The sequence below is a fragment of the Lathyrus oleraceus genome, chromosome 4 (assembly GCF_024323335.1).
Source record: "Lathyrus oleraceus cultivar Zhongwan6 chromosome 4, CAAS_Psat_ZW6_1.0, whole genome shotgun sequence".
In the NCBI taxonomy this organism is placed as follows: Eukaryota; Viridiplantae; Streptophyta; class Magnoliopsida; order Fabales; family Fabaceae; genus Lathyrus; species Lathyrus oleraceus.
Window position 1 is genome coordinate 24,935,996 of NC_066582.1, and position 22,537 is coordinate 24,958,532.

The 22,537-nt window shown below is 32.6% G+C and overlaps 2 protein-coding genes across 2 annotated transcripts; both read right to left on the reverse strand.

The window, feature by feature from the left end:
* Positions 1-1,985: 1,985 nt before the first annotated feature.
* Positions 1,986-3,237, reverse strand: LOC127138542 (probable xyloglucan endotransglucosylase/hydrolase protein 23). The gene is made up of 3 exons (XM_051065012.1): positions 2,886-3,237; positions 2,605-2,798; positions 1,986-2,510 (listed from the first exon to the last, which is right to left on the reverse strand). The coding sequence occupies exons 1-3, from the start codon at positions 3,165-3,167 to the stop codon at positions 2,162-2,164; spliced, it is 825 nt and encodes a 274-aa protein (XP_050920969.1). The 5' UTR covers positions 3,168-3,237; the 3' UTR covers positions 1,986-2,161.
* Positions 3,238-16,707: 13,470 nt separating this feature from the next.
* LOC127138541 (probable xyloglucan endotransglucosylase/hydrolase protein 23) lies at positions 16,708-18,030 on the reverse strand. Its single transcript, XM_051065011.1, has 3 exons — positions 17,698-18,030; positions 17,417-17,610; positions 16,708-17,322 (listed from the first exon to the last, which is right to left on the reverse strand). The coding sequence occupies exons 1-3, from the start codon at positions 17,977-17,979 to the stop codon at positions 16,974-16,976; spliced, it is 825 nt and encodes a 274-aa protein (XP_050920968.1). The 5' UTR covers positions 17,980-18,030; the 3' UTR covers positions 16,708-16,973.
* Positions 18,031-22,537: the final 4,507 nt, after the last annotated feature.

Consider the following 22,537-nt stretch of genomic DNA (forward strand, 5'->3'; position numbering starts at 1 on the left):
GGACCTTGAATCATATTTCATACCATTAGATCATGTCGTGGCCAAAAAGCCAACATCAGAGCAATCTTGATCAAAACTCTAATTTAGGCATCAGATGAATTTGGAACTTGTTGATCTTGAATGGATGCAATCTTGAACTTGATTATGATGAATGGAAATCACTTGACTATTTTGAATGAATGGCAAGCTTGAATTACTGAGAAATATCCATAATCTTGAGCAGTCAATCACTTGAGCTTCTTAAACCAACACACCTACCTTGTGAAAGAATCAAACAAGACAAAACATATTTTTTTATTTATTTTCATAAGGTTGGTAATGCATAAAAGACACACACATGAGATGTTTGATGTTATGTAAATGATGAAAATGAGATGGAATCTTAGGGGTAAAAATTAGGGTATGACAGTCACTCGGCCTCCTTAGACGAGAGGCAAGGTAAAATAATCTTATAAAGAAGAGGCCTATAATTCCTCTTACTTAGTAAGATGATTAACGCGACTACAAATAATATATTTTATGACAAAACTTTCACTTCATCCAACAAAAAATCGAGGTATAAACCATAGACGCGTCACATTTTATTTTATTTTTAAAAATACCATATATTCTCTCGGTTGAGTTGGCGATCGAGAGGTAAAGTATTTAGAGGACACGTCTTCGAATCTCAACAACTAAATTTAGCACATTTTAATTTTTTATTTATAAATTATGACCTATTACCTCAGTTGAGTTGGAAATCGAGGGGTAAAGCATTTAGAAGACACACCTTCGAATCCTAACAACTATATTTTATCACCTTTTAATTTATAAAATTTTTTCTATGATATATTACCTCGGTTTTACTAGAAACCGAGGGGTAAAGTAGCAGATTTTATTTTTTTTATTTTTTATTTATGACTAATTTGATGAAAAAATCAAGTAACGAATATTCGTCGTCCATTTATAAAGTAACAATGGTCAAGATATTGTCAACTCATCAATCCACATGAAACATTAGTGATATGCGTGAAACTATCAATAGCCAATCAAAACGTGAATTCCACCACTATCCATCTTGGATGCGAAGTGCTGAAATTTAAACTTAACATATTCAAAACAATGATAATAAAAGCAAGAGTAAGAAAATATTTCAAGGTAGATTTCTTAATGTAATCTTATCTATAGTAATTCGTTTGTTAAAAATGTTTAATATTAGTTAGAAAAATACGAAAGTAACTTACTAATATTAGTTGTAATTGTATCAAGTAAAGTATTTAATATTGTTGTCGTTGTTGCTGAAATTTTATATTTAATGATTTTATTGATATTGTTTACTTGTTGTTGTTATTGTTAAGATTTAACATTTAAAAATTCTATGAATTTTGTTGTTGTTATTGTTGTGGTTTTTGTTGTTGAGATTTAATATTTATGGATTCTATTGATTTTGTTTTTGTAGTTGTTATTGGTGTTGTTGTTGATAATGATGAAGATTTATAATTTGTCAACAACTTTGAAACTTAATAGAATAAAACGGAAAAAAAATACTTTAAAATTAAAGTTGCACAATTTTGAAAATAAAAAAAATTACAGTTGTTGGGGATCGAACAAAATCAACGTCATTTTCGCCATCAATTATTTAAAAATCGAAGAATAAAATGTCAGATTTTCATTTGTCGTCTTCGTTGCCTAGCTTGTGTAACCGAGGTTATATTCCATTTGCATCGATATGACATGAGATAATTGATAGGGGGTGTAATAAGGCTTTTTACTCGGATTAAAACTATGCTAGCATTGTATTTGGTTTTAAAGGTAAACTTGATAGTATTGATACAAATTGGAATTGGAATTCATTAATCTACACTTTAATACATAAAATACTAAAATATAGAAATATAATATAATATCACAATTTATTAATAAACAATTGAAAATGGTTAACTTTTCACTTTAAACTATTAAAATTACAAGATTATATTAAAATTACAAGATTACATATATTTAGCTTGAAAGACAAAAAAAATTGAATATTTTATTTATTTATTGTATCAAAGAATAAATGAAATGAATTAATAAGAAGAAAATTACAAGTAAAAGAAATTGAATAGGCCAAACTAAAAAGAAAAAGAATGAATTAAATCTTAAGAAACATATAGTTGCAATATGAAAATAGAGAGATTGATTAGGATGCAGTGCACTCAGTTGGAAGGCCTTGAGGAAATCTTTTGGTGTCATTGCAATAATTATAAATCATGTAATTCTTTTGAACCCAACTCAATCTCTCTTTACTTGTTGAATCCAACTGTTGGGAATACCAAGCATTGGACGATGAAGCATCTGCATTGAAATTTCTGTATGATGCTATGAATGGACCTTCATTCCAATCTGTTTTCACAAGACCTCCTCTTGTTGCCCAATCATCCGCATTCCATAGACTTGAATATATTCTCATTGCTTGATTCTTTGGAAATGCAACTCCTTTTGATTCCATGTTCTTGAATTCTCTTATAGCTGTTCCATCCACTGAAAAACTGCATTCAGTGAATATACACACATGCTCATCATTAATCAACACTCAAAATGAATGAAATTGAAAAGACTATCAAATATGTAAAAAGTACATACATAATATGGTGAGGATTCCAGAGAATGGAATAGGTGTGGAAATCAGCAGTTGGATCAAACCATAGATAGAACTGTTGCTCTCTATTTCCTTTTCCTTGACTGAACACATTGGTATGAAGAATGTATGGTTGTCCACTTACATTTCCCAAGAATTCAAAATCAATCTCATCCCAGTTTGATCCTTTTGAAGATAACTGCATTAAAAATAAGTAATTAGGAATTTGAAACTTGTATTAATATTACTATAAATATTAAAGACAATAAGAGTTATTCGTTCATACATAGTAAGCAGTGACGGTGCCTGCAGAATTTCCAGGTACAAGCTTGAGCTGCATATCAATGTTGCCGAAGAGATATTCATTCTTGGATTGAAATCCAGAACCAGAGGCTTTGTCGAGAGAAAGAGTGAGAAGTTGGCCATTGTCGAGTATGTTGGCACGACCATCTCCCCAAGTAATATCAAAATTCTGGTAGAAATTCCCCGCTGCATATGCTGTAATGAATGAAAGAAATAGCAATAGAGATGGGAGGAAAGTGACGGTTGAAGAATGAATAAAGGCCATGGAAACTATTTGAATTGAAGGTGTATGAAAATGATGGCAGAGAAGTTGAAGCGATGATGGTTGCAGAGAAGTGGGAGTTGTATTTATATAGTATAGAAGTAGAAGGAAGGAACGAATAGAGGAAAGTGCAGTCGGATATGTTGCCGTGTACAGCTGTAGTATAGTTTTTTCATTCCATCATGAGTTGGCACAAATATTATTTATATAGAAGACCGTGTTTTAATAGGCGCTCCACACCTAATATCAATGCTAAAATATCATTCGAAAATCTTCATTTTATCAACCATTTTGTCAAGATTTTATCATCTAGAAAAACCATTTTGTTGGATTGATGAGTGTCTATTGTATATAAACTATTCTTGAAATTCTGGTATAGGGAGATTAATGTTAGATCAGATGTAATATTCATATTTTTCTTTTCATTTCTCTCATTTATTTTCATTTCGAAGATTTGTAAGGATCTAATGAGTTCATGCATTTTAATGTTGTTTAAGTCTTTAGCTTCTTCAATAGTTTTAATCTTCATATCAAACTTCATGGATAGATATCTGATGATTTTTCTTGCCAGCTTTTCTTCAGACATCTTCTCTCTTAATGCAAAAGAAGTGTTGGCAATGTGACACAACCTAATGTTAAAGTTAGAGATAAAGTCATCTTCATTCATTCTCAGATTCTCAAACTTTGTTTTGAGGAGCTAGAACCTTGAATGTGCCTTCAAGTGCAGTTTTAAGAATCCCACACGCTTCTTTGGCTTCAGTACATGTATTGATCAATCTAAACATATTCTTGTTGACATCATTGAAATTAGCATTCAAGGCCTTGGAGTTTCCAAGTGTTTCATCATCTTCTGCATTAGTCCAATATGCTTCAGACTTTAAGATTGATGTTCCATCTTGGGAGGTAATCACGAGGTGTTTCCAACCTTTTATAAGAACCTTCCATATTTTGTTGTCCATGGATTTGAGACAAACAACCATCTTGGATTTTCAATAATCATAGTTGGTGTCCTCCAAGACATGTGGTTTATTGATTGATCCTTCATCCTTAGTGATGTCCATCTGAGCAAAAAATATCTTCCATAGAGCTCACATAAACATAATAGAGTGTTTGCTCTAATGTCAATTGAAATTCTTTTTTAGGGGGACAAATGTTGGACTAGATGCCTAAGCCAATGTGTTCAACCTCTTAACTCAAAATTTAATTAATAATATAAATATATAATAAATCGTAAAGCAAAGGCTTCCAACCCAAGAAATGAAATTCTCTATCAATAGAATTAGTAAAAAGTGCCTTAGATGAACAACCCTTGTTCAATGTCACCAAAATATCTTATACAAACCATATTGTTTTGCATAATACATCAAATCAAAAGAAACAACAATATCCCCTTTTAGCAAAACAACTATTTCATAAATTTACAATATATGTATGAGTACATCTTACAAACTAAGCAACATAAGCAAATCACAAACAGAACAAATAGAGCAAACAACAACATCAGAAAAGCGCATAAGTAAAGTGGTTGTTAGACACTCAAAACAGACACATGATGCTCTCATTGACATGCACACAATCACAATCAGTAGTCAGGCAGGTTAGTCATGTCACTTAGAACACACCGTTACACATGCTCATAGTTGAAGGCTAGATGCTCCAACATTTTAGCATACAACTAAACAATACTACATCACATACACGCCATTATTTCTTCATTTTGCCATAATTTGGCAAAGGTATGGAAAAAATAAAATTAGAGAAACCAGAGAACACACCAAAATTCATGAAAACAAAACTAGAAGGCCATAAAGTAGAACCATTAACACAGATGAGTAAGAAAGTTTGAGAAGTAAGATCCATGGTTAAGGTGCATAAGTCATAGTTATTACAGAACCATAAAAAACAAGCCTAAAATCAAAGGGAAAAAAAACTTCAAAGCATATTCAGTTTGATGACTTTAGTCTTTAGAGTTGAATTCTTCTTCTTCAATTGAGGATTATGAGTTGCCAACTTTTCCATCACTAGCATATTGTTCTTCCTCTTCCTCTTTATTGTTAGTTATTTCTTCATCCTCAACTTCTTTCTCCTTGATCAGCATTTTGATTCATTCATCCATATTCCTCTTCCTTATGGTACTTGCAGTAATTGTCTCTTGCAGAGCCTTTGAGACTTCAATTAGTTCAAGAAACATATATTTATAGGAGAAGAATTCCCAAAAGCAGATTGACCTTGGTGCATTGTCACCACAATGTCTGGGACATGGGTCCCCACAAACAGTTTCTTATCAAGGGTTAGAGGCCCGACCTTTCTGTTTGGAGTTTCTTGAGGATGCCAAACTTCAGGGTGTTGATTCAAGATAGTTTTGGTGATTAAGCAAGGAAAAACTATAGGTAACTTCACAATAAAGGAATCAGCGTGCTTCATAGTTTGTTAAAAAATATACTCTTTAAATTTCAGCTTTGCTTTGGTTCCTATTATGAAGATTAGTTTAGCCAAAGTAATGGTTATACTGGAGTTGTGATTTGTAGGTATCTAATTAGATGCACTAATCCTATTTAGAATAGAAAACTTCACACTCAATTTTCCACAAAAGAATAACTCATTGTTGGGCCATTACTTCACTTGCCTAACAGTTATTTCTTTTGCAATCTTATCAATGAAGGGAATTTTTTTAGATCCCGATGACTTGCTTCTTTCCAGATACTTATTAATAATGGAGGGTGAAAAGTTCACACACTTCCCTCTAACACAAACCTTCATATACTCCTAACTTCCTTCAATATTGCCATTAGGTGACATGTTCACAATAAATTCCTTAACCAACTTTTCATAACAAAGACCAATATCAATTATAGTCTTCATCAATATTTTGAATATTTTTTAATACATTTATTTTTATTAAATACAAAATAATTTAATTATATAATATAATAAAATAATAAAATAATAAAATCACTAGTTTTTTAATTTAAATATTTTTTAATTATTTTATAATAATAAATTAATATAAAACATTCAAATTAAGTCGGCTAGTAATTATTAACTAATTTTACCAAATAGAATCTTAAATATATAATAAAACATTTGCAAGTGGGTGTGAGTATTTTATTGCTATCAACCAAACATATTAGACTGAAAGTAGGAAAAGTGGTTAGTTAGGCGCGATTACTTTTTTATTGCTATATAAAATGGAAAGTTGGTTCCAAATTTTTATGTGGGATCTTAGTTCTCAATAAATATCCACACCGCCACTGACCGCTGACTAAATCCAGCAGGAATTCTCTATAACATTTTAAAAGAATTTCTATGCTCTAGTAAGAAAAACATTGGTGTGTTTCTACTTAACATTCCTATACTAGATAAATTTCACTCAGGATAGTTTTTGCTTTGTTGTAATTGTACTAGTAATTTTGCAACTTAATAAACTTGTAATAAATGATAAATCTCTTAGATTATTTGTTTTATGATGAAAAACTAAAAATTTGTATGACAATTTTTAAAGTTTATTTTAGTTATGTTAGAATGTATAACTTTTGAATCTGTTTTGAACTAAAACTAAAAATACGTGGAGATTGAATGAAACGAAGTTTTGATGTGGTGAAGTCAGTTTTTGAATGGAGGAAAATTTGGAAAGCTAGCACTTCAACGTCTAAATCAGCAAATGAATGACAAAGTAGTTTAAGGTATAATGAGAGAGTACTTGAAATTGTACGTGTTGGATTTTATATAGTGTGAACGGTTAAAAATGCCCCTATGTGATCTAGCGTCTTAGGCCGAGGATAATTGATTAAATCTAATGGTGGACGATTGTTGAGGGTGAGGATCGAATGCAGGTTCCATGGTTGCGAGTACCTTGAGCCATCCACGTCTTATCATGATTGACTTTCCTTGGTTTCGTGGTTGACTCTAAACAAATGCCCCAAGATCTATCATTAGGCAGAAATGGAGAAACTTTTTAGAGTACTGGGTTGTAATCCTCCTCGATTGTAGTCTTTGTGACAAGTTCTTACCTCGTAGAATTGAAAATGTTTGAGAATGAGAGCAGTTATAACATCCTAAATGAATGTCTATAGAATTTTAAGTGGCATATACATAATTGATACAAGATACTTTTAAAATTACAAAATATATTCATGTCTGATATATAGAAATATTTTGTATCATAACGATGTGAACTTCCATACATACACTACAACAAATAATAAATTCTAAAACAAAGTTTTCAACTCATTCAACAATCAACCGAGGTATAAACCATAGGCGTGCCACAATTTAATTAAAAAAACTCAAACGGGGAGAAAAGTATTAATCAAAAACCCCTTTTGACATTCAACAAATGCGTTTTAGAATCTTTTATTTATTTTTATATTTTATGACTTATTCCCTCGGTTGACCTAGCTAGGTAGGAAAAAAAGTCTTAAGGAGACACACCTTTGAATCTCAGCAATTGCATTTTAGCGTTTTTTAAATAAAATTTTAGTTTATGACCTATTCCCTCAGTTGAGCTGGCAATCGAGAGAAAAGTTTTGAACAATCTCCCTTCAAATCCCAGCAACATTTTAGGATTTTTTTTAAAAAATAACGACTATTTAAAAAAAAAATCCAAAATAAACAATATTTCAATTTTTTTTCCAAAATAGCCACCTTTCAAAACAGATGCATCAGATGCACTGGCGCATCCATTTTGAAATAAGAGGAGGCGTCAGTATCACTGACGCATGCTTTATAAGCATTTAATGGTGGCGCCAAGTGAGCTGGCGCCTATGTTTGGACTTTGGTGTATGCGCCAATTCATTTGGCGCATAAACCTTTGTATTATTTTTTTTAAAATTTTAATTTTTTTAATAAATAATGAAATATAATATTAAAAAAAAATATTTATGATATAATAAAAGTTACATGGGATTTAAAAAAAAATTAATGACCGGTCCGATGGAAACGTCCCCCTGTTCCACATCGATCTCCATCTCTCTAACAAAGCAAGAATAATTTTGTAGTCCACCGAGTACGAGATTATGTTGAGGAGATTTCCAAATCCACATCCTCTAATATATGGTTATATCAAAGGATCGTGGGGTACATATTCATGTACACGACATCGAAATCGCTTTGGGTCCTAATAAAACATAAGTAAGAAATAAAACTAACGTACCTGGATGTGGAACATGGGGACGTTTCGATCGGGTCGGTCATTAAATTTTTGTCAATCCCTTGTAACTTTTATTATATCATGAATATTTTTTTTTAATATTATATTTCATTATTTATTATAAAAAAAATTAAAATTAAAAATAAATAAATAATACAAAGGTGTATGCGTCAGATGAATTGACGCATACACCAAACCCCAAACATAGACGCCAGCTCACTTGGCGCCACCTTTAAATGCTTCCAAAGCATGCGCCAGTGATGCTGGCGTCTCCTCTTGTTGTAAAATTGATGTGTCAGTTCATCTGGTGAATCTGTTTTGTCAGATGATTATTTTGGATTTTTTTTTGAAATATTGGTTATTTTGAATTTTTTTTGAAAATAGTGGTTATTTAAAAAAAAACACATTTTAGCGTCTTTTATTTATTTACTTTTTATATGGCATATTTCCTCGGTTGAGCTAGCAAACAAGGAGAAAACTATTTTAGCGCCTTTTTTTTTATGTATGGCCTAGTCCCTTAGTTGAGCTGGTAATCGAGAGGGATTTTTTTGTCCAATTTAATAAAAGAAATTAAGAAACGAATCTTTATCGTCTATTTATAAAGTAACAACGATTAAGAATTGACAACTCATTAATCAGTGATTCGCGTGAAACTTTAACCGTCAAAGAAAATTTTATAATTGTTTGGTTTCTTGTTCTTAGTTTAGTTTAGGTGAAGTGAAATTTGTTCATTAAAAAACAAAAATCTTTATCGAGTTCTTACTTATGAATTATTTTATTTTAATGCATAATAATTGAATCTTATGAATGTAATTTGATATGTAACATAGTTTTTTCAATAAAGTAAATGACTCTCAAGTTTATTGTTATTATCTTTGTATTTATTAGACCTTACCACCTTTGTGTATATATGCATCATCATTATAAGACATGTAGAATTAGATTCAATAGGCAATATCATACAAAACATGTGATTTTTCATGAAAAAATAGTCAATGAGTCAATATAGTCCAAGATGAGTCGATACATACTTAGTGGATTTTCAAAGAAAGTTGTTCTTCCTTGTATGTATCGATACAAAGAACGAATGAGTCGATACGAGATGTGATTGAGTCGACTCTTCCATGATTGGAATCGACTCAAACTGAAAGCATTTTCAACTAAACAGTTATGCCCAAGTCGATACATAGCGCGATTGAGTCGATACATAGCGTGAATTAGTCGACTCAAACTGAAGTAATTTATTTTAGCAGATTTTTTTACCTTTGATGTATTGACTCATTGGGGATTTGTATTGACTCATTAGTCTTATGTATTGACTCATTTGAATTTAGAGACAATACATTTTGTTTTGAGCAAATACATGTATTGATTCAATATTTTCAAAACTTGCAATTTTGGCAAAAAATAATCTGTTTTGTTTGTGATTTCTTTTACACACACATACATATAAATATGAATTCATGCATCATTTCTCAACATTAAAACCTAAAAGATACAAATAATTCTCATAATCTTCAACCTTTCTTTGCATGCATTCAACAACTACACATAATCATTTTTGTTGTTTGTCATTAATATAAGATTGATAAGGTCCAATTTAAGTTGGTGTAATCAAATTGGGTTGATTTTTTCTTTGGGGGATTCATTGATAAAACCGTTAGGGTTTTTACTCCAAGATTAAGGGTTGATTTAGAGGTTTTGCAAAGAAGTAAAGGTAACCAGAGGATCAATTGAAAGGCTTGAGGCAAGATATCACAATTTGGTTTCAGTTGAGTGAAAGATTTTAAGGATGGAGGTTCGGTCAAAGGAATAGTGGTAACCGGAGGATCAAATTGGAGATCTTGTGTGACTTAATCTTGCTAAGATCAAGGGAAGAGAAAGAGCTCTGATCAACATAAAACATAAGGTTTGGAGTTTGAATTTCTACCACTTCTCTTGTAAACTGCTATTACAAAGGTTAATTATAATATCTCAATTTGATTTCGAATTAAGGGCAGGCGTACCCATAATGAGGATAATTTGGAAACTGCCTAAACAAGTCTTTGTGTTCTCTCTCTCTCTCTCTCTCTCTCTCTCTCTCAATCTCTTTTTACATTTTGATAACACGTAATGCGTATTTTGATTTGCTAAAATTTTTGGTTGTGTTGAGGTGTTTGAAATTGTTTTTGTGAAACTATTGTCATCTAAACAATTGCAATTGATTTGTTATACATTCAACACAAAGAGAATTAAGCTTTACATATTGCACACCAAATGTTCGATAATTTAATTACACACTAAGTGTTTGATAAAACTCCTTAGTCAAGTTTGTTTTTACATTTCATTGAAAATCGTTTATCTTAGTGTGGTTTATATTTAAACAAATTATATTCAACTTGCTTGTTTTCTTTTATCATATTTATCATACTTTATACTATGGTATGTACGCATATCCGGTTCTACCAATAATTGTTTGAATAGACGAGTTTCGATCCGAATTCGCTTCTGCTTGCCATAGAAAAGTATTTTTCAAAACATAATTTTTAATTAGAAAATTTTTATTTGGCTATATATTCAACCCCCCCCCCCCCCCTTCTATATCATTGCCCTCATTTAACAAGTGGTATCACAGGCACCGGTTTATCTTGTGCTTCAAATTCTCTTATTAGATTATGACTTCCAAACCAAAAGGGCGTATAATAAAGTGTCATTTTTCAATGGCAAGAACTGTGGTTATTGGAAGGATTACATGTATATCCATATCAATTCTATTGATAGAAAAGTATGGAGCGTCATTCAAAATGGTCCATTTGAAATAACTATGACCAATGCAGATGGTGTTGTTGTACCTAAATCAAAAGCACAATGGGATGCAAAAGATGAGAAAAAGTGGTCTAGTGATTGGAAAACAAGGAATATTCTAATCTCCGCTTTAGCAGTCGATGAAAATTATCGTGTTTCTAATTGAAAAACCGCTAAAACTATATGGGATGCATTACAAGTTGCCCGTGAAGGTACAAATAAAGTCAAACAAGCAAAAATCAATATTTAGAATCAAGAGTTTGAACTCTTTCACATGAAGCATAATGAAACCATTATTGATATGCAAAAGAGATTCACTCATCTTGTAAACCGTTTGAATGCACTTGGTAAGCCGATTTCCAATGATATTTCTACTAACAAAATTTGAGATGTCTTAATAGGGAATGGCAATCTAAGGTCACCGCCATCAAGGAAGCAAACAACCTATTGACTTTTATCACTACTACTTTGTTTGGTAAGCTTGAAGAACATGAGAAAGAGCTCATTAGCTTAGAGAAGCATTAAAAGAAATTTACGAAATAAAAGAACAAGGAAAAAGAGGTGGAAAATAAGTCAATTTATCTTGTGGCTTCTAGTTCCAAGTCCTCAACAAAAGAGCCTGATGAAAATGGATCTAGTATGAGAAGTCATATGATGAAGAAATGAGAATGTTTGTTAAACGGTATCATAACTACATTAAGAGAAATAGAGTAAAGCACTCCGACAACAATCTCATCAACTTTAGAAGACAAGTTGAATCCTTAAAACATGATGAGAATAAGAAAGGAAAGTAAAATGGTTCATGTTTTAATTATGGTAAAGCAAGACAGTACAAGCCAAATTGTCCATAACTTAAAAAGGATAAAGATAAGGGTCAATACAAGAAGTCTAGAAAGACTATAAGAGCATATAGCTTGGAAAAGTGATAATGAATCCTCAAGTGAAGGTAGCTCAAGTGAAAGTGAAGAAGAAGTAAATATTTGTCTCACAATCCATCATCATAAGAAGAAAAAGGTAAGTCATTCTAAATATGAACCTATTGATGAAATGTCTCATTATGAATTACAAACTGTTTTTGAGAATCTATATGGTGAAGTCGTAGATGCTTTTAAAAGGTTGACTTCAAATAAGAGAATATTTTAATACTATGAAATTAAAATTTTAGAAATGAAAAAACAAATGGAAGCTCTTAAGAAAACCATGTTAGATGCTAAAAAAGATAACATTAATGATGGTTAACTTTTTTGGTTTGGTTGTGAAACTTGTCACATTTGACAAAAAAATGTTAATACTCTAAAGGCCAAATTGAGCAAGGCTTTAGAACCAAAAGTCACTTTCGTTGTTGATCCAACAAAATTCAAAAATCCTTTATATGAACCATACATAAAGTGTAATTTCGTTATAAAAGAATATAATAGAGAAAGTCACTCTCATCATCACTTGACTTGTCATTATTGTTGTAAGAAAGGCCATACCATTGCTAAATACAAATTTATGAGGTATTTTGTTCCTAAAGGTGTATTTTAATGGTTGCCCAAATGCAACAATGGTTTCAAGTTTCCATGATAATTGTAACACCCTTCTAAAATACCCCAATAATCAATTAATTCAACAAAATATAAATCAGAGTAGATATGCAATTTAAGGGTGTCACACTTGACACTTCACACCATTCACCAAAATAGTTTGTCATGCTCACTTATTAATCAAAATAAAACATTGCACAATTCGCAGCGGATAGAGATCTAATCAATCATGCAAACCATGTAATCACATTACATGTAAAACTGTTCAACAACCACAATTGAAAACAAAGTAAACATCCCGTCCCGATGTTACATCTACCAGAGCATGACCCACTAAGGAACTACACTAGACTCCAAGCACTAGCTTCTACTCAATCACTGCTCGTTACCTGAAACATAGTTGTAAGGGTGAGTTCCTCAATCGATATAATAAGCATTATAAAATATCATGTAATGCTAAGTAAATTAACACATTTCATCACCCTAATCAGATCACACATTCAGCAACGGCAACATCAACTCATAATCACAATCATATTCAACACAAACACAAAACACACGTATAATATTGGAATACATCCATTCATATTATACGTCATACATACATTATGCAATGAGACTCCATGCATGCGGTACCGACTATTCGTGAACACATAGTTCAACCTCACCGATCAAACCCAGATACGGCTACCAAGCTCACTAGTCCCACTCATTTGAGACCTAGTGACTCACATCACTAATTCCTCACCATGGGAATTAGCTACCACCCCAAGGGCTATGCTATGCACGCTAAATCACCTAGCATGCAAACATCAACAACAATCCACAATAATTCACTCACTAATTCCTCACCATGGGAATTAGCTACCACCATAAAGGCCATATTATGCACACTAAATCACCTAGCATGCAACCATCAACAATCCACAATGGACATATGCTCACACTCTAAGCCATAAACAGTCCATTCACAATAGCATACATAATAGATATATTCACAACATTATGCACACCATCATACATCATCAATACAATTATCACAGAATCATATTATGTCATGCCACATAATCAATCACAGTATTAGCACACTCTACTAATACCTACACTGCTCAAAACAACGGGAAATTGATCCCTCCTATATCATACACCAATATAGGCCAATCATCAATTGTTCACAATATTTAAAATATCAGTTTTTCTACCTTTCAAACAGTGTTAACCGGTTAACGCCCTGGGTTAACCGGTTAACGCAACACAGAACACGCTTCCTGGCACATTTTAACAGTGTTAACCGGTTAACACCCTGGGTTAACCGGTTAACGCAAGACAGACAGCAATATTTCACAATTCATAACAGTGTTAACCGGTTAACACCCTGGGTTAACCGGTTAACGCAAGACAGAAAGCTGTTCCTGCGCTAACACGAAGCAGAATGCAGAATTCTCCGCATTTCTCGCCGTTGGAGGACTTCCGGATCTCCGATTCCGATTCCGTAAAAAGCTACACGTTCGGAAAATCACAACTCACCCAAATATAGATTCAATTACAGCCTTAACATAACTTATTCATCACAATTTTTCAGCACTCATCATCCCAATTAGGGTCAATTCAACGGCTTATTACTACCCATTACATGTTAACCCATAATACCCATTAAACGACGATAAACCCCCCTTACCTGAGTTAATCCGGCAATTGATTCTTTGACCTTCAACAATCGCGAACTCTCTTCTTGAGCCCTAGCCTCTTCTTCTCCCTTTCTCAGTTTCTTCTCTTCTGCCCCTTTTCCACTTTTGAGTCGCTTCCTTCTTTTCACGTGAAAAACCCTTTTTACCAAATGGAACTCTTTATATATATTCCAACTTTATTATTCCAATAATAATAATCCAATAATATTCCAATTATTTAATTAAATTAATAAATATATTATTAACTTAAATTAAATAATTATCTTATTTTATCGGGGTGTTACAATAATAATTCAAGTTTCCATGATAATGATTCAAGTTTATTTATGAGGCTTTATACTTGAATCATGGATTTCGGTTAAGATTTGAAATTTGCGAATTTTGACTATGTAGGAGACAAAGTTTGATTGAGAAGAAAGAAAGAAAAGATGAAAACTATTTTTGATATAAATTAAGATAATTCATCATGTTCTATCGTGTTTTTGCACTTGATTACAAATTGTTGCTCAACTTCACTTATCTATAATTATACTTATTTCTCTCCTTACTAATTACTCTAATTTCACTCCATTTTTTTCAAATAATGTAATTTAATTACTATTAATTAAATTAGGTTATTACAACAAATAACCTTAAGAACAAGCACATTAAATGCGAGTATTGTCATCCAAATATTTTGCAGAATAGTTCTTACATATGGCCCTATATCCGAATGGTAGGGTATAACATTGTGCTTTATGGTACTTAAGTGAACTAAAGCGTTGTTGTGATCTTGAGATAAACCTTTGTGTCAATTTCCATCTTCCTACCTTCCTTTATTGTGGGTCATTGATTTGTCAATTTTTTCCATTAAATAAAGACAAATTCTTCTTATAGGTCATGTTCGTAAATTCTCTCTCTCTCTCTCTCTCAATTTTTATCATCCTTTCTTAAGCTCAAGAGACATGTTATTCCATACGTTTGTTTTCCTTTTCCTATTTTGTAGTGCATTTGGTCTCTCGCATTTTGAGTGATTTTTTATTGTAAATTTATCTTCACATCTCCATTTTTATTTCATGTACCATTTCTTTTCCTCCGGTCTATTATTGTCAATTTTTGAATTTTCTTTTAGAAATTACCAACTTAAAAGATGAACATACAAACATTATATGCATACCCATGGCGATGACATCAGTGACGCTTCATCTCCCACGAGGATGGTAGACCTGAAAGACTCAAGGTATTGCTCATTTGGTAGATATTTTCTCTTTCGTCAATATCATAGTCCTTAGTGTCACTTTTGAGTCCAGGGAGGGTTATATCAAAAGTGGAAGTGGACTCGAGAGTCCCTAGCTTGGCATAAATGCATAAAATCACATAGGAGGAGTTGGAAGGGTGATCTTGGATCGCCCCCTTAATAGAGAACCCAACCTTGGTCCCTTCTCCTTTGTGCTTTCTATGGCATATTTTGAGTTTGTTGAGGCATATCGCCATGATACAATGGTTCATTCCTACGTTAATGCCTCTAGGTTTTTGAATGGTCGGGAACCTAACTATAAAGAAATTATGGAGCATATTGATTTTCGGGGCCATTCCAAAGCTTATTCCTTTTTTTATAGAATCACTAAGACGCTCCACCACTAAAATGAAAAGAAAGAGTGCCAGGGGGTCCCCTTGATTAGTACCCATTTGGATACTAATTTCCTCTATCAAGCAGTCGTTAATAAAAAAGAAAGACTATCTTAGAAAATATAGACTTTGAACCAAGCACGTCATCTCATATTAAAGCCAGATCTTCTTAAGATATAGTCCAAGTACTACCAACTAATCGAGTCTTAAGTCTTCTCAAAGTCCAGTTTAAACACTAAGCACTCCCTCTTGGAGACTCTGGTCAAATCTACCATTTCATTCAAAGCAATCATCCAATCCACCAAATACCTACCATCAATTAATGTTGATTGCTCCAAAGAAATAAGAGTGTCTATGACCTCTGCCAACCTATCTGCCAAGACTTTAATCACCAACTTATACAAAGAAACAAGGAGATAAATATGTCTAAAATCAGCTAGCTCCAACGGATAATCTCCCTTCGAAATAAGAGTGACAAAAAATCACCTAACGGCCAAGACTTTTATTCTTATTTAACTTTGGACACACATCACCTGCTTCTGAGGGGATGAATCTGACAGAAAGTCGTTCTACCTCCTTATACGAGAGGCGAGATAAAATAACTTCATCAAGAAGAAGCATATAATTCCCGGACTTAGAAAAATGATTAATAAGATTTTTTACTCGGATTAAAACTATGTTAGCATTGTATTTGGTTTTAAATGTAAACTTGATAGGGTTGATACAAATTGGAATTGGAATTCATTAATTCTTTACTTTAATAGAGAAATTTTTAAAATATAGATATATAATATAATATCACAATTTATTAATAAACAACTGAAGATGGTTAACTTTCCATTTTAATCTCTATTAAAATTACAAGATTACATTGAGCTTGGAAGACAAATGTTTTTTGAATATTTATTTATTTATTGTATCAAAGAATAAATGAAATGACTTGATATGAAGCAAATTACAAGTAAAAGAAATTGAACAGGCCTCCAAACTAAAAAGAAAAAGAATGAATTAAATCTTGAAACATATAGTTGCAATATGAAGATAAAAAGATCTATTAGGATGCAGTGCACTCAGTTGGAAGGCCTTGAGGAAATCTTTTGGTGTCATTGCAATAATTATAAATCATGTAATTCTTTTGCACCCAACTCAATCTCTCTTGATTTGTTGAATCCAATTGTTGTGAGTACCAAGCATTGGATGAGGATGCATCTGCGTTGAAATTCCTATATGATGCTATGAATGGACCTTCATTCCAATCTGTCTTGACAAGACCACCTCTTGTTGCCCAATCATCCGCATTCCATAGACTTGAATATATTCTCATTGCTTGATTCTTTGGAAATGCAACTCCTTTTGATTCCATGTTTTTGAATTCTCTTATAGCTGTTCCATCCACTGAAAAACTGCATTCAATGAATATACACACATGCTCATCATTAATCAACACTCAAAATGAATGAAATTGAAAAGTGTGTTAAATATGTAAAAAGTACATACATAATATGGTGAGGATTCCAGAGAATGGAGTAGGTGTGGAAATCAGCAGTTGGATCAAACCATAGATAGAACTGTTGCTCTCTATTTCCTTTTCCTTGACTGAACACATTGGTGTGAAGAATGTATGGTTGTCCACTTACATTTCCCAAGAATTCAAAATCAATCTCATCCCAGTTTGATCCTTTTGAAGATAACTGCATTAAAAATAAGTATTTAAGAATTTGAAACTTGTATTAATATTACTATAAGTATTGAAGGCAGTAAGAGTTATTCATTCATACATAGTAAGCAGTGACGGTGCCTGCAGAATTTCCAGGTACAAGCTTGAGCTGCATATCAATGTTGCCGAAGAGATATTCATTCTTGGATTGAAAACCAGAACCAGAGGCTTTGTCGAGAGAAAGAGTGAGAAGTTGGCCGTCGTCGAGTATGTTGGCACGACCATCTCCCCAAGTAATATCAAAATTCTGGTAGAAATTCCCCGCTGCATATGCTGTAATGAATGAAAGAAATAGCAATAGAGATGGGAGGAAAGTGACGGTTGAGGAAAGAATAAAGGCCATGGTGTGTATTTTCTAATGATGCTGAAATGAATGTTGAAGGGATGATTGTGGAAGAGAAATGGGAGTTGTATTTATAGATAGATTAGTAAAAGGAAGGAAGAAAGAGAGGAAAGTGCGCAGGGAGATATATTGCCGTGTTGACAGCTAGCTGTAGACTGTAGTAGTTTTTCATTTCATTGGCATCATGAGTTGGCGTAAATATTAATTAATTAATTATCATGCGAAGAAAGTGCAATCACTCGTTTTCTTTTCTGCAGCTAAATACTACCAGTCAATAATACATTATCAACAACTTAACAACCCCTCAGGACATGACTGGGGATATTTTTTTACAATACCACTTTTTAAATATTTAGTTTATGACTTAAATAAGACTCCTTTGATGATTTTTTTTTTTGGTTATTTGAAATTAAAGAATATTAGATACTACAATATTTATTGTGGGCTTAGTTTTCTTAAGCTAAATTCTATTAGAATTATACAAAACATAATATTATAAATTTTTAATTTTTAATAAGTTAATTTAAAAATTTATTTTCTTTTGTTAACTTAAATTTCAAATCATCGATATTATTGGGTATGACTCATATTGTTGTTGAGATAGTTATGGATTATTGACATAATTATTGATTGTTGAAAGTATCTCTCATATTGTCGAGATAATTATGGATTCTTGATATAACTATGAATTCGTGAGAGTATAACTCATATTGTTGAGATAATTATGAATATAGATAACTATTTGTTAAGGAAAACGAGAGATTAAGGTTTTAGATAAAATGAGCTCTAACAGTGTCTGCATGGGTGCATGCGCATGTGTGTGTGCGTGCGTGTATGCGTGTGCGTCTTGTAATATTTTAATTCAATCAATTCCTAAGTTAGAATTAAAGGGAACTATAGTTACACTATAGTCTCAGAGGTAGATATCATTGGCTGAACTATGTTAACAAAGATCGATCACGTCTATTATCTTTTACTTTCATTAATATTTAATCTTTTATACTAGTTTTTCATTACAGAAGTCGACGTGTGAGACGAAAACCAAACGACATAGAGGATACCGATTGGGAAAAGATGAAGGAGAAGGCCGCATGATTGATTTGTCGATGTGTTTCAGATGAGGTGACGTATCATATCTTGGACCTGGCGACTCCGAAGGAGGTTTCAGAAAGATTAGAGAGTCGGTATATATCCAAGACGCTGATGAACATGTTGTTCGCGAAGCAGCGACTTTACAGTCTGAAGATGCAGGAAATATCTGATTTGCAACAACTTGTCAATGTCTTCAACAACATAATTATCAATCTAGTGAGGCTTGAAGTAAAGATTGATGACGAAGATAAGACGATTATCTTACTCTGCTCGTTACCAGATTCTTATGACCACTTAGTGATTGCTCTTACATACGGAAAATACACTATCAGTCTTGATGTGATTACTAGCACACTTTTGTCTCATTCTCAAAGGATATAAAACATAGAGAAAGAAAATCAAGGTGATAGTATGTATGTGAAATAGGGTCAAGAACGTGGGTGGAGCAAGGGTAATGATGTTGGTATAAGCCTTAGATGCTAATAGTTTTATTAGAACTTGGTAGTTTTTTTATTCAAAGAAGGAAAGGGAAACAAAAGAGGGGGGATTATATCAAAACCCTCTTAGAGATTAACAAAATGATAATGAGAAAGCCTCAATCTGTTATGAACAACTAAAGGAATCAGGGCATCCAGAGGCTTATCTCAAGGCATAGGCGAGGTAGAATTGATAGCCAAAGATGCTTACAAATTTGCACATTGGTTCCCTTCTTTATATATATATATATATATATATATATATATATATATATATATATATATATATATATATATATATATATATATATATATATATATATATATATATATATGAGATAAATGAAATCTAAAATGCCTATTCTTAGCTAAACAATTAAGCCAAATGATCCTAATATTCCAAGGGACAAGCTTAGGCTTATGAGTAGCCAAAAACACAAAAGAAGAGTTTGTTTCAATTCAAAGACTATTCCAACCAAAATGCTAGGAATAATCAACGACTTTAATAACCCCAAAAAGCTCAACATGAATAGAGGAAGGACAATCAAGCTTTTCTAAAAAATCGAAAAGAAAATCACTCAAAGATTTTCTAAACAAACCTCCACACGAAGCCATATCAGTGGAGAATGAGCCATATGTGTTACATTTTAACCAAACATCCACATGGTGCTTCCAAATAACTTCAATGATATCTGGAGCCTTGGGCGGATGCAATTTGGCATTGAAGGCCTTAATGATAGTGAAGTCATGAATGAATAAGCTAGCCATCTTGGAAGTAATATTTCCTATGAAGGCAACTTCAATAAGAATTTGATTGAGGATCTTCTTTCAAGGCTTAAAGCCATTTCTGAATCTGACATGATTACAAGCCATCCAAATTCCATTGATAATGTGAACATTAGAAGCTTGAATAATGACTTTACACTGAGGGCTCCAATTCTTGTCATAAATATCCATAATACTTAAAATGTTAGACACAAGAGAAATCTTTATCATATTGAAAAACCAAAGCCATAAATTCAAAACAAAAGGACAGAAAAAGAAGAGATTCTCTGGTGATTCATGTTGAAAGTTACAAAGAATTCACATTGAAGGTATGTAACAACCAGACAAAAAAGATTATCATCAATAGGAAATTGATTATGAAAGAGCCTCTAAACAATGAACTCCTTAGAAGGGGGAATAACAATATTCTAAATATGCTTGGACCACAAAAGAGGAGAAGTTATATCAGCCTTGAAGATGTAGGCACTTTCGGAGTCAGATCACCAGAGCCATAATGAATCCAAACTTTACTATCTGCGATGCTATCCAAAGTAATAATAACCCAACCACCCATAAAAAAAATTAGGAGTCAAGTTGGTTATATTAGTAGGAAAATTCCAAGAACCGTTGTATAAGAAATCAGAAACCAGAGTGTTAGTATTAATAGCATCATGATCTTGAATGAGGTTCACAATGGGAGGAACACACCAATAATCAAGCCAAAAGTTAGTGTTGCAACCATTGCCCAAGACAATTTTTCTGTTAGAAGTAACACAATCCATCTCACTTTTAATACTACTCTAGATAGAAGAAGCAATATGGTACTTTATAGGAATTCCATCTCTAAGAGCTCTGGCTCTTAATAAGATAACCCAATTTTTAGAGGAACTCAAAATAGCCCAACATAATTTCAAGTTAAAAGATTCATTAAGGGTGGAAAAGGACCTAAGACCTAAGCCTTGGCCCAAGCCACACTGACTAGCTTGGTATTACTGATATCACTAGACCAAATGAAATTCTTGACGCTAATTCTCTCCGAATATTTAATTAAAGACTTAGGCCATGAATAAATACTGAAGCCATGAACAAGTACAGTTGTGATACAAGATTTAACCTTCCACTTGGTCAAATTAGAAATAATTTTGTCAAGGATAGGTCTAAGATGCCTAGTTTTAGGTTTACCATTAAATATAGGAGCGCCTAAATAAGAAAAGGGAAGACACCCAATCTTAAACCCCAACTGATTAGTAATGTGGTGGAGCCTAACCTTAGTAACAGAACTAGAAAATATGTGAGATTTTTTAGGATTCACAATTTGACCATAATAAATAGCATATATAGAGAACAAATTAATAAGGGAGGAAATGATGCCTCTATGACCTCTACAAAACACCATGATATCATCGGCAAATAAGCAGTGAGAAGGTGCTTCCAAACCTCATGGGACAAGGATACGCTTAATTTTCTTCAGAATGACAAGTTTAGTTAAGCTCATGCAAAGAACTTCTTCAGCAATTCGAAAAAGGATTAGAGATAGGATCTCCCTATCTCACACCCTTGCCACACTCAAAGAATCGACGAAGCTTTCAATTGAAAGAAACCAAAATCTTAGAAGAATTAAGGATGGTCCAAATCCAGTTATTGAAGGTATCATTGAACCCAAATTGTTTAAGCATATGCATTCGAAATAACTAGTTAATAGAATCAAATTCCTTTTAATGTCTACATTCATAACCAAATTACCACCATAAGGTTTCTTTTGCATCAAGTTAATAACTTCAGAAGTAAGCCAAATACAATCTTTGATGCATCTCCCTTAAACAATACATTTATGATCTTTGGAAATGATTGTTGGCATAATGAGAGAAAGTCTATATGCAACCACCTTATATATAATTTTAAACTTAACGTTATCTAAAACAATAGGTCTAAAAATCTCAATAGAGTCCGTATTAGAAACTTTAGGAAGGAGAATAAAGGCATTCGTATTATAATTAGGCATAATCCAATATGGGATAAAGAATTTCTTAACCACCTTAATGACATCATGATGAATAATGTCCCAGTAACGCTGAACGAAGAAAGCTCTGAAACCATCAAGCCCAAGAGCCCCATCTTTGTTCAGATTGAAAACTGTTTCTTTGATTTCAAGGTCAGAAGGAATCTTTTTTAGCATTTGATTAACTTCCTGACTTATGAGATTAGGAATACTATCCTTGATGATA

Bases quoted from the DNA above. Each gene is read 5' to 3' on its own strand.
- LOC127138542 (XM_051065012.1), bottom strand. From the start codon at position 3,167: ATGGCCTTTATTCATTCTTCAACCGTCACTTTCCTCCCATCTCTATTG. The intron at 2,799-2,885 runs GTATGAACGAAT...TTTTTAATGCAG, and splicing joins GCACCGTCACTGCTTACTAT to TTATCTTCAAAAGGATCAAA. The intron at 2,511-2,604 runs GTATGTACTTTT...CACTGAATGCAG, and splicing joins TGGAATCCTCACCATATTAT to TTTTTCAGTGGATGGAACAG.
- LOC127138541 (XM_051065011.1), bottom strand. From the start codon at position 17,979: ATGGCCTTTATTCTTTCCTCAACCGTCACTTTCCTCCCATCTCTATTG. The intron at 17,611-17,697 runs GTATGAATGAAT...TTTTTAATGCAG, and splicing joins GCACCGTCACTGCTTACTAT to TTATCTTCAAAAGGATCAAA. The intron at 17,323-17,416 runs GTATGTACTTTT...CATTGAATGCAG, and splicing joins TGGAATCCTCACCATATTAT to TTTTTCAGTGGATGGAACAG.